Source organism: Vulpes lagopus, chromosome 2 (assembly GCF_018345385.1).
Source record: "Vulpes lagopus strain Blue_001 chromosome 2, ASM1834538v1, whole genome shotgun sequence".
NCBI lineage: Eukaryota > Metazoa > Chordata > Mammalia > Carnivora > Canidae > Vulpes > Vulpes lagopus.
The window spans coordinates 99775729-99788247 of record NC_054825.1 but is presented as its reverse complement, the minus strand read 5'-3'; the positions used below and the strand labels follow the sequence as shown (position 1 = coordinate 99788247).

The 12519-nt window shown below is 35.1% G+C and overlaps 1 protein-coding gene across 16 annotated transcripts in view; it reads left to right on the top strand.

The window, feature by feature from the left end:
* Positions 1–12519, top strand: part of SYNE1 (spectrin repeat containing nuclear envelope protein 1) — a 450580-nt gene that overhangs the window by 184892 nt on the left and 253169 nt on the right. For all 16 annotated transcript variants that reach the window (XM_041744182.1, XM_041744178.1, XM_041744179.1 and 13 more), the window contains 7 exons: positions 1674–1824; positions 4949–5176; positions 5554–5652; positions 7455–7642; positions 8035–8158; positions 9363–9529; positions 11758–11911. In XM_041744182.1, coding sequence (XP_041600116.1) covers positions 1674–1824; positions 4949–5176; positions 5554–5652; positions 7455–7642; positions 8035–8158; positions 9363–9529; positions 11758–11911 — 1111 coding nt within the window. The remainder of the gene's footprint in view (positions 1–1673; positions 1825–4948; positions 5177–5553; positions 5653–7454; positions 7643–8034; positions 8159–9362; positions 9530–11757; positions 11912–12519) is intronic.

Below are 12519 nucleotides of genomic sequence, written 5' to 3'. Positions count from 1 at the left end.
AGAGAACCAATATTTAAAATATTTTTTTTATTGTATTGTACTGCTGTCACCAGTTAGAGGGAAGAAGAGATATTTTGATTGTATAGATGCTGGGCCTAAATATGTGTGACATAGACTAAGTGTCTCTATCTCCAAGAAGCTCACAGAGCTTGTTTATAGTGCCTCAATATTCAAATTGTCACTAATTGATATACTGTTTCCAAAAATTAACTTCAAAAATTTATTTTACTTTTCAACATTTAATATTTGTTTATTTAAAAAGAAAGAAAAAATAGTTTGGCCTATGGTATTCTATTATGTACAAAATAAACAAAAAAAATTGGAGGGGATAAATATATGAAGATATGGCCAATGTTCCTCAACATAATATGACTGCACATTTTTATTAAAAGTTCTTTACTGGCAAATCACCAACACATATTATTCTTAAGAGGATATAATTTCTAAAGTGGATTTTAAAATGTAAAATTTGTTTTTAAAACCAGTGACACCTGGAAATTAACATTGTATGTTTGCCTAAACTTTAAAGTTTGTTAAATAATTTAAAGGAAATTATGACTTAAAACTTTGAGAACTTTATATTAAATATTATCCATCAAGTTATGGAAATGATGAAACAGAGTTTATTAGAAAAGAAGCTACTTTTATTAGAAATACCCATTTGAATCTATTTCATTTGAAAACTTGTAATACAACTTAGCTTGCATTAACTGTACTGATGAGAGCATTAGGCACATCCAGGGTATACATTAGAGACTGCAATATTATTTAATTTAACATTCAACGATGCCACTGCATTCTTCTTGATGTCTTCAAGTGCCTTTTGGTAAACCGGGAAATTCTTTCATTTTTTTTTTAACCCTAAGACTTATCAGTTCAATGATATACTGTTAGTTTCTTAGTCTTTTTCTAACTGAAAACCATAAACACATGGTTATATATGCATAGCTGTTACAAACTGGACATCTATAGCTGAAATTTTATTCACTAGATTTGTAACAAGTAAAGCCCAAATTTTCTAAAAGCAGTTAGGGTGCTCATGTACAAGAATGTATGAGTCTTTTGGAATCAAGACTGTACAAACATCTAAATTTAGCTGAAATCGTTATAGGTTATAAATTGCAGGCTTAGCTCTAATGATAGAAGCAGTTCCTGTAAGGCAGCATGGGATTCAGATTACAAGCTCTCTCTTGATTCACAAAGGTACATTTTATAAAGATCTTTTGAGTATAGAGTATCCCTGCAGTATCTCTGCTCTTAAGAGCAAAGGACCTTGTCCACAAGAGCAGGACTGCTAAAAGACTCTGTACACTGGAATTTATGTGGGCAGCTTATTAAAAGTCCTGGCAACTACTGGTCATATGAAGAGTTTACCTAGATTATACCTGGATTCAAACCCCTTTGGACCTAATAATATTTTGTTCGAAGCACAGTTCCATTCATGACATAGTGTAGATACTACCTCGTTAAATGCTCATTCTCAGAGGAGATAGATAGGAAGACTTGTGGACTATTACTCAGTTCAAATGTGCATTTCTTTCCTGTTCCAATAGTTTCACTTTCACATGGTCACAAATGCTTCGCTATCTTTACATGTGGTGATTTAAAGGAAAATGTATTATTGTTTTCTATTAAAATACTGCATTTTATTTACTTAATTTGGTTAATTTTAGTATTAAAACCATGGAAATGGTGAAAAACAAGTGGGATCATTTTGGCAATAATTTTGAGACCCTGTCCATCTGGATAACTGAGAAAGAAAAAGAACTCAATACCTTGGAAACTTCGTCATCTGCCATGGACATGCAAATCAACCAGATTAAGGTGACCTGCTCACACGTTACATTTATAATCCATATCTAGCTTTTAAGAACTCCTTTCTTACATTATTCCATCAAATGCTAGTTGGCCCATAACAAATCTTTCATTGCTATGTGACTCTATTAAAATTCAATTCACACAAAATGCTGAGCTGAGAGGTCTTGATTGATACTGGGCAACACTTTATAGTTGGAATTATGTATTAATATTTTCTGACTTATGCATTCAAAGTCAGTATTGTGTGCAATATCATTAAAATGTTTTTATGGTTACATTATTCTTTTCCTTGATTTTGAATTAACCCCATTGGAGTGCTTTGTTGATTCACCTATGCAACATGAAATGTATTTATCACTTACAATTGTACATTTTAAGTATTATTCCAAATAGCTAGCTCAATAGTAGTGGCATTTACCCTCACAAACCACAGGGAGGAGCGATTACTTTCTTTAGGTGAAGCCATCAGACTCCACTGTCTGATGCTTTCATTTATGATGACCTTTGGGCACAGACTGAAATACTCAGATACTTTAGTTCTCCCAGCTCTAAAATGACCATGTGCATAGATAGTCATTGTTCACTTCATTCAAATTGTTTAAGAAAAAATGTACTGAAAGTAATGAATTCTCTTTCTTTTATACAATTTTTACACAACACATTTGCAAAATGCAGCCACTTTTTCTATCTAATCTCATTTTTTTAAAAAATGGGAAAACCTTCTGCCATTTCATTCAATTAAAAATAGTAAAATAAATACCAATGTATTTCACATTATGGATCAGAACAAGTCATTACCATGTGCACAGTGGAGGGTTACCATGTCCCTTAGCTACGATTATGTTGCTGCGTAGATTATCCTGGTTTATCACACATCTTTTGCAATCAGGGATACATAGAGTCTGGTATATGGAGTCTGCTTATGTTTTGTGTGGTATACTAGGGAAAATAGATGTCAACCTGCTAAGGAATATACATAAAATATGTTTAATCTCTAAAACTGTATTTGAAAGTAGTTATTTGATCATTTCACTAATCCTAAGTAAACAAAGAATAGTACATTTAAATACTTTTATCAAAAATATGCTTTCAAAAATTTTTGGCATACACTTTTTAATGTGCTTTATTCTTGCTATAATTCAGTTTATTATTATTTAAACCTTAATTCAATTCCAGGGCTTCTGAAGTATATCAATGATCAATTGTCATTGCCTCTTTACTCTTGGGAAACAAAATGATTACACATTTTATTTTTAAATATATAAACATTTAATTGTATATTTCAATACCATTTAGACTAGAAATACATCTTAACATTCCAATATGGCATTTGAAAGCTATCTAAAGATGTATTAAATGAATATGAATAATAGGAACGAAGTATTTGCTAGAAATAAGCAAAATGGTGTGGAATACACTAGTACTGTGAAATTTAGGCTAGTAGGTTCATGTTCTCTTTCCATACAGAGACCATATTATAGGAAATATTAGAAATAAGGTAACACCTGTCATAATGTTTCACTTTAAACAAGCTTAGGATTAAAATTACTGAAGCAATTGCATTGTCAAAAAGGTTTTTATCTATAAGGCCATGCTATTCCAAATTGACTGATTTTTTATTCTTAGTTGATAATTTCCAAATGATAAGAACATACCCTGGGTTCATCTTCCATCTTCCTTTTCTGGATTGGAATCCAATAATATGATTACATAGTTTGCACTTATGAATTTGTTGATAATGTGTATTACTGTAAAAACTAAGAAATTTTGTTTTATTTAACATTGTTTTATTTAACACCTCACTGAGGTGTTACAAGCACCTAGAACAATTTTGGCACATAGGAGATACCAAATATATTTTTGTTGAATTTATGAGTAATTTTTCTAAAAAACATCATCTTGAAAAAGAGCAAAACAAAGAAAGATTGTATTCATGTTCAAATAACAAATATCTATTGGATATACCACTGTAGTGATTCATAGGAAAAATAAAAATCAGTAAGTGATGAGCACCTGGCAAAAATCTGATGCAAGTTATTTCTGATTGTCTCATCTAGACATAAGTTATTTCTGACTATGTTGTCTCATGGAGACATAAGTCACACATTTTTTTTCCTAGGGTAACAGAATTCTCCATTTAAATTATTTGAAACTGAGACTTGTCTGAATTTTTGGCTGTATTTGATTGGAAGGTTTGGCTTTTTTTCTCAGAGAAATCATTTTCATTCTCTTGTGTATAAATAAGCCTCTGTGTTTGTGACAGACATGCCTTCTTCCCCCCACACACATCCTTAGTGGCTTTCAGTACTTTTCATGTGTTACTAATATATGAAGTGTCATCCTGCTCCAAATGGAAATGATAGTATGTAGGCCTTTCATTGTGGAGCCTACAGCTAATGAGTAAGACAGTGGTTCAGAGTACAGCCTGCATAAGCAGGAGCAGCATCGCCTAGGTATTTGATAGAAGTGCAAAGTCTTGGCCTCACCTGCTGATCCTGAGTCCCTGAGGATGGGGGCCAGGTAATCCTAATGTATTCCAAATTTGGAAACCACTGGCATAAAGATAATAAATTTGAAAAAAACACTGGTTTTAGGTAAGAGTGGAATCAGAAAAGCTTTTAGTTTGGTAAATATGAAATACTCAACTATATTTGAGGAAAATTATATGAATGTCAATATTAGCATTTCTATGAGTTACTAGAACACACTGCTTGCCAGATCAGCTGGCAAAAGGTATGACTCTTAGGATAAGCAGAGAATTTTCTTTACCTCTAGACATACTTCTTGTTTGGTAAAACATGAAATGCAAAAATGAAAAATATGAAATACAAGGACATCTCCCTACTTCTCTGCAAAAAGTTAGCTCTTTCTCTTTATTTTCAAAATAAAAATAAAGTGCAGTGAGCACGAACACCATCATTTTGTATTTTTCAGACATTGCATATCTCTCCTCTCCAAATAAGGTGAGGAAACATATGGCGTTTGTTCATAGCTGCTCTCTAATGGTCCAAGTATGTTGAAATGTCAGCTAAGAAGACCTCTCCTGAGTTTCTCTCTGCAGATAATGTATCATTTCAGGAAGACAAGCTTGCTTAGCCTACATTGTCATTTTTCTTATTTTAAATATTAGGTCATAATTCAGGAAATACAAAGCAAGCTCAGCAGTATTACAGAGCTAGAAGAATCAGCTCAATCTTTTGCTCAGTTTGTCACAACTGGAGAATCTGCTAGAATCAAAGCCAAGTTGACACAAATAAGAAGGTATTGGGAAGAACTCCGAGAGCATGCACAGTGCTTGGAAGGAACAATCCTGGGACATTTATCTCAGCAGCAAAAGTTTGAAGAGAATCTTAGAAAGGTAAGAATGGGTCCATGCATTCCGAAATTATCACTTCTATTGCATTTATAATGAAATGCAATAAATAGTGGACTAAGGGAAGACACAATTAACTAATCATTTGCCAAGTTGTCAATGATGACTAAGTTTTCCATTATTCATGTGGTACCTTTTTTGAGGGAATAAGAAAAAGCTATTATACATTATGTTCAGATAGGCATTAATGCTTATCAATCCCTTTCAAATAATGGGACACACTGATTTTAGATTTTTTAAGTATGTATTTATTATCATTTAATTGAAAGTTATCCAGAAAGATAAGCATGTTACTTCCTTAATAACTTTTTTCTGCCTTGATGTACATTTTTCCATTATCTTTATATTTCGTAATATTTTAGATCCAGAAATCTGTGTCTGAATTTGAAGATAAACTTGCTGATCCAGTTAAAATATGTTCGTCAGCCACAGAAACATACAAAGTTCTCCAAGAACATATGGTAAGAGGAATATGATAATTCCTGCTAGGAAACATAATAAATAGTTTCATGATGGTTAAAATTGAAAGGGTTTTTTTATGTTACTTGAGGAATGATATAGATCAAACATATTCACTTCATATAACACAAGAAATACAAGTGTGCAGATAAGTTTTTATTAAAAAATGCATATTAAAGGAGTATTCGTTTATAATATTTCTTTCTCATACTTAGGACATGTAACTTTTTCTGATAATAGCTTTAGTAAATTGTTACTTCTTGGGAGCATTACAAAAAGTCAGATGTGCATAAAACATACATATGCAGAGCAGATTTTAGATTTCAACCCACAACAGTCAGATATGCAAATAGTATGTCCTCATTAACCTTTAACCAATGACTGGCTTTTTTGGTCTGGTGCCTGAACTGGTGACTAGTGTGGGATGTTCACAGAGCAATGAACAGATGCCTTTGGTGTAATTTAGGGAAGGAGCAAAGGGAGAGAATCAGGCACAAAGAAAACTAAAAGGCATGCGTTACCATTGTGCTAATTAAAAAAACCAAACTTGTTACCCCTATGTATGTGCATGTTTGCCAGGGGACGGGGCTGCAGTGATAAAAACCATGTAACAAATAAGACATTTGTAACAAATGCACATTTGGCAAGGAGAGTGGAGTTTATGTCATTTGAAAACTTATAATAAGAATGTGGGCACCTGGGTGGCTCATTTGGCTAAGAGGCTGCCTTCAGCTCAGGTCATGATCTCAGGGTCCTGTGGTGGAGCCCAGGCAGGGCTTCCAGCTGGGCAAGGAGTCTGCTCTTCCCCCTTCGTTTGCCCCTCCCCCTTGCTCTCTCTCTCTTTCTTTCTCTCTTTCTGTCTGTCTCAAATAAATAAATAAAATCCTTATTTAAAAAAGGAATGCATTTTTTGTGCTACTTAGAAAATTTTTTTTAAAACCCAAAACATGATGAAAAGTAGGAAAATGGAATTTCATGGAATTATTTTAATAGTTAACTAAGCTAATAATTAAGTACCAGAGAGTATAATATTCTATTTTTTCTAGTATTTATATTTCTTAAAGCAGATTATTTTTCTGTCTTGATTATCTGATCTCTAAAATGAGGATAATAAAAGAACATAACTCTTAAGATTCTTATGAAAATTAAATGAGTTAATATATGACATGCACATAACATAGTACCTGCCACATTCTTTTTTTAAAAATTTTTTTTAACTTTTATTTATTTATGATAGTCACAGAGAGATAGAGAGAGAGGCAGAGACACAGGCAGAGGGAGAAGCAGGCTCCATGCACCGGGAGCCCGACGTGGGATTCGATCCCAGGTCTCCAGGATCGCGCCCTGGGCCAAAGGCAGGCGCCAAACCGCTGCGCCACCCAGGGATCCCTACCTGCCACATTCTGAGGCACCATTATTACTATTATTGTCAATGATTCCTAATAGCTATGTCAGCCATAACACTCCCTTTATAATTTTTATAGAGATTATGGGATGTTACATATAGCTCTTATAAATTAAATAGAGTTTTTTAAAATATAGATTTGGCATAAAATGAATAATTTCACAAATTGAATCATTAAGGGAAAGTTGAAATTATTCAGATTACAGCAATAAATTCTTATTTGGGGAAGAGCCTTTCCATTTTCATTTTTGACCTCAGCATTCAGAAGTCACTTTAACTAGGTCTTGCTGAAAACCATGGACTGAGGGAAAATTTTTAGTGATAATGGATCTCAAAGAACAACATAGGCCTCATTTCTTGATGCTTAGCTTTCTTTGTATTCCTTTTGCCTCTTGTCAGGACCTCTGCCAGGCTCTGGAGGCACTGAGCAGTACAGTGGCCACCACCTCAGCCAACGCCCAGAAGGTCGCTAACAGAGGTTCCTGTGTTCAGGAGGCAGCTGCCCTGCAGCAGAGGTACCAGGAGATGCAGAGTCAGGCCAAGGAGAGGCAGACTGCACTAGAGAAACTGCTGGCCCACTGGCAGAGGTGAGCAGCCTTCCTTCCTGAGTTGGCAGCATGGATTTCAGCCACTACTCTTAAGTAGGAAATTCTGGACCAGCTGTTGGGAAATAATCGTCCCAGGTATAAAACACAACTTATGTGTCTAACATGGGAAGATCTTGTTGGTCTTTGTAGAAGCTGAAGACCCGTGAAAGTGGAGATGTATGTGTATCCTTCATATTACACAGATGTAAACATGGGTCCAAATATATATATGAATGTGAAGAGAATGGTATTTTTACCTTCACATCTAGAAATAAGATAATCAACATTGTATTATTCATAATGGTTTGTGTTGGACCTCCAACTTTGGAAAGGTTTTGTTTTCTGGCATGATTATTTTGAATAAGTTTGTCTCTCATCTCTGCTTTCTCTAGGTTGGAGAAAGAATTATCAACCTTTTTAACCTGGTTAGAGCGGTGTGAAGCAATAACCAGTTCCCCAGAAATGGACATTTCTTCAGACAGAGTCAAAGTGGAGAGTGAACTTCAGTCAATACAGGCAAGTTCAAGTTCAGATTTCCTCCTTCTTTGACTTTAAGGGTTTTTCGCACTCTTGGTTCTCTCTCCTTTCTAGTTAATTGTACACTGACATTCTGCATTAATCTCCCGAAAAATTGCTCCTCAGAAACCCCCAGTGACTGTTTCCTGTCCTGAGATAAAGAGCAATCCTCATTCCACACTGAGGAAAAAAAGATCTTATCTTTTTATAAATACACTGTGAAGTGTTCTAAGAGGGGAAGTCCCAGCTCCTTTTCTTAAACATGACACAAAGATATCTGGCCATATAAAACTTTTCCTATACATCTCTACACAGAAAGTAAGTGCTATACAGATTAGGGGACCAAGAGGAGGCTGACGGCCTCTGCGACTCCCATATCCAGGCACAGTGTCCGCCAAGCTACCTCCCACTGTACATTCTTTGTACATCCCCCATCTTCTGGCTTTGGCTTGGCTTAGATCCTGGTTCTGCCTTGTGGTCTTTCCTGCTATCCACAGGCTATGTAACTACCTTTAGCAGGTTTGTTTGTATCACACAGACAGCCTCATTAATAAAGGGGAAAAAGCATCCTGACAAGCATCTGCTATGCGCCATGCTGCACTACCATCCCATTTAATATCATGTTATGTTGTTAGGTATCTGTATGTGCTCCTTTTATCTCTTATTAGATAGGAATCACAACTTTTATGTTTTTATGTGCCACTCACAGCACCTTACAGGTTCATTGCCTGATTAAAAATAAGTCATTCTGTTGCATGAAAACAAATGAAGAGCCCTTAAGTTCCCCAGTTTGGCCTAATATAGTCTTTAAATGAAGAAGGACACCACATTTCTGGTACCCAGAGTTGCATCTCTATTATTGTTAGATATGCATTATTTCTCTTTAGCAATAGCTTTTCTTGATTCTCTTTACCCACACAGTTTCTTAATCTTGAAAGAAATTCTACAGCTTCTAAAGTTGCCTAAATTAATAGAACTCAGATTCTTGAAAACTAATTAAGGTTTCAGTAGTATTTTAAATGTTTCATTAAAGGTGAAGCAGATCCATTCTAAATCAAGTAATAAAAACTCTCTTTAAGCCTGGTCCCAGTGACCTCTGTTTTGCAAGAATGCAAAGCCTTTGGACAGCAACTACTTGTGTCACATGATCCTTCCTAGTCAATCATCCCAGCTTGAGATCTATAATGTATTCTGCTTTTCTTAGGCACTGCAAAATGAAGTTGTATCCCAGGCCTCAGTCTACAGCAACCTTTTGCAATTGAAGGAATCACTATTCTCTGTGGCCTCCAAAGATGATGTGAAAATGATGAAACTACATTTGGAACAGTTGGATGAAAGATGGAGAGATTTGCCACAGATAATTAGCAAAAGGTTGGATTTAAAAAATATTTATATCATTCATTTTTTAAGTGGTGAGCATATAAATTTAAGAAAGCAGAGTTTTTATTTGCTTTTATGTAGCCAAGATATTCAGATAATCAGATAAGTATAGAAGGGAAAGAAATTACTTTGTCATTTAAAAAATAAAAGTGCTATGGCAAAGAAAACAACCAACAAAACTAAAAGACAACCTACTGAATGGGAGAAGATATTTGTAAATGACATATCCAATAAAGGGATAGTATTCAATTAAAAAAAGGGTCAGTATTCAAAATATGTAAAGAACTTTTACAACCCAGCACCCAAAAAACAAATAATCCAACTTAAAAACGAGCAGATGACATGAACAGACATTTCTCCAAAGAATACATATGGATGGTCAATAGATACATAAAAAGATGCTCAACCTCATGCATCATCAGGGAAATGCAATTCAAAACCACAATGAGATATCCTCTCACACCTGTCAGAATGGCTTAAATCAAAAACACAAGAAACAAGTGTTGGCCAGGATGTGGAGAAAAAGGCACCCTTGTGTACTGTCAGTGAGGATGCAGACTGGTGCAGCCACTGTGGAAAACAGTATGCAGGTTCCTCAAAAAAAAAAAAATTAAAATGGAATTGTATGATCTAGTAATTGCGCAATTGAGTAATTACACAAAGAATACAAAAACACTAATTTGAAAAGATGTATGCACCCCTATGTTTATTGCAGCATTATTTACGGTAGCCAAATTACGGAGGCAGCCCAAGGTCCATCAATAGATGAACAGATGAAAAAGAAATGAATTACATATATACAATGGAATATTACTCAGCCATAAAAAGAATGAAACCTTGCCATTTGCAACAACATGAATGAATCTAGAGAATATAAGAGAAAGACAAATATCATATGATTTCAGTATTTCACTCATATATGGAATTTAAGAAGCAAAACAAATGAGCAAAGAAAAAAAGAGACAAACCAAAAAACAGACTCTTGAGAACACACTGATGGTGACTAGAGGGAAGGTGGGGGGAGAGGGGTGAAATAAGTGAAAAGGATTGAGAGTAAACTTCTTGTGATGAGCACTGGATAATGTGTAGAGTTGTTGAATCACTATTTTGTACACCTGAAACTAACATAACACTGTATGTTAACTATACTGGAATTAAAATATAAAACAAAGAAAGAAGAAAAACCTCAAAGTGTTCAAAAATTAGCATTTCTGATGAACCTCAGTCTAAAATTTTTGTCTTACCATTTGGGCAGATGATCAAAGTGATTGACAAATATTGAAGAGGGTAAGGTTGCTCATGTTTGTATTATTTTTGCCAAAGCTATTTGTGTACAGGAGAAAAATGGTAATTAAAATTTTGCTTCCCATGGTATTTCTCAACAGAGGCGATGGTAGTGTGGAGCAGCACTGTATCAGATGAGATAAGACAAGTTGATTATGTGGGGTCCCTCACAGATTGCAGTAAGGACTTGTGGAGTTTGCCTGCTTTTGTGGAATAAGGAAATTTACCTCCAGGTTTAAGCTTCACAATGTTCTGATTACATTAAAATTATTCCTGGCTCTTACCTAGAGAGTGAATTGTAGAGACAGTGGTAGTAGGAAGGATGTCATTGAGGAGGCCAGGCAAGAGATGAAGCAATTTAGACCCCGGAGGCTTGTGGAAATGGAGAGAAGAGCATAGAATAAATATCTGTAGTGGGGGTGCTGACACACTGTGTTGTGTGTGTTGGGGTGCATGGTATGCACAGATTAGACGTGGTGGTCAAGAACTGGAGGCATGGGGACACCTGAGTGTTTTAGTGGTTGGGCGTCTGCCTTCGGCTCAGGGCATGATCCCAGTGTCTGGGATCAAGTCCTACATCGGGCTCCCCTCATGTAGCCTGCTTCTCACTCTGCCTGTGTCTCTGCCTCCCTCTCTGTGTGTGTGTCTCTCATGAATAAATAAATAAATCTTAAAGAAAAAAAAAAAAAAGAACTAGAGGCATGAAGAATGGCTTGTAGGCCCACCTCAGGGACGGTGGTGATGTTAAGTGAGATGTGGAAAACTGAGAGCTTGAGAAGTAGAAAGCATTTGATAAGTGGAAAACAAAAAATTTTGGTTTGTCCGTGTATGACAATGTCACTTTTGCACTCGATTAGGCTTATTGTAAAAATGTCTCATTAACTTTCTTTGTTCATTTGTGAGACATTTTAACTTTAACACCTTTCTCTCCATAGGATTGCTTTTCTTCAGTCTGTGGTCGCTGAACACCAGCAGTTTGATGAACTGTTGCTTTCCCTTTCTGTCTGGATTAAGCTGTTTCTTAGTGAATTACAATCTACTTCGGAGATTAGCATAACAGACCATCAAGCAGCATTTACTCGGCACAAGGTAAAGCACATACTTTTAAGATCAGAGAATTTATTCATCAAACAGAGCTCTTGAATTACAAAGAAAAGCATTTAAGAAAATAACCAACTATGGGGACCAGTTTACCCTTGCATTCATATGCAAATGTTTTAATAATTGAACATATGGGTCCTGGCAATGTGTTATGCAGATAAATTAAGCAGATAAAGCCACTTCAGATAAAATAGGCAACTGAATATAGACACTATTTCTTCAAAATGGAGCAAATGATTTCTTAGGGCAAAGTGAGGAGAATGTTCATTTTTAAGCTTTCTGGTTTGTTTTGCTCCAGTGCTGAAAATGAATACCGAATTCCAGTGCTTTACAGGTTTACTGAATTACTGTTTAGCTTGAAAATTATTTAAAATTCATGATTTATTTTCTTTAATTATAAATTATGTGTAATATCTATCCTGGCATAAAAAAACATTTAAAAAATCAGATATTAAGTATTGGAGTGGTTGGAGATAAGCTCCACAATAAACTTATTACAATATTTAATGATAAAACATTTAATATTTATGGAGTGTTCACTCTGTGCTGAATTTGCTAATTGGTTTTACGGAAAAGAATAGTATTTTCTTATATTT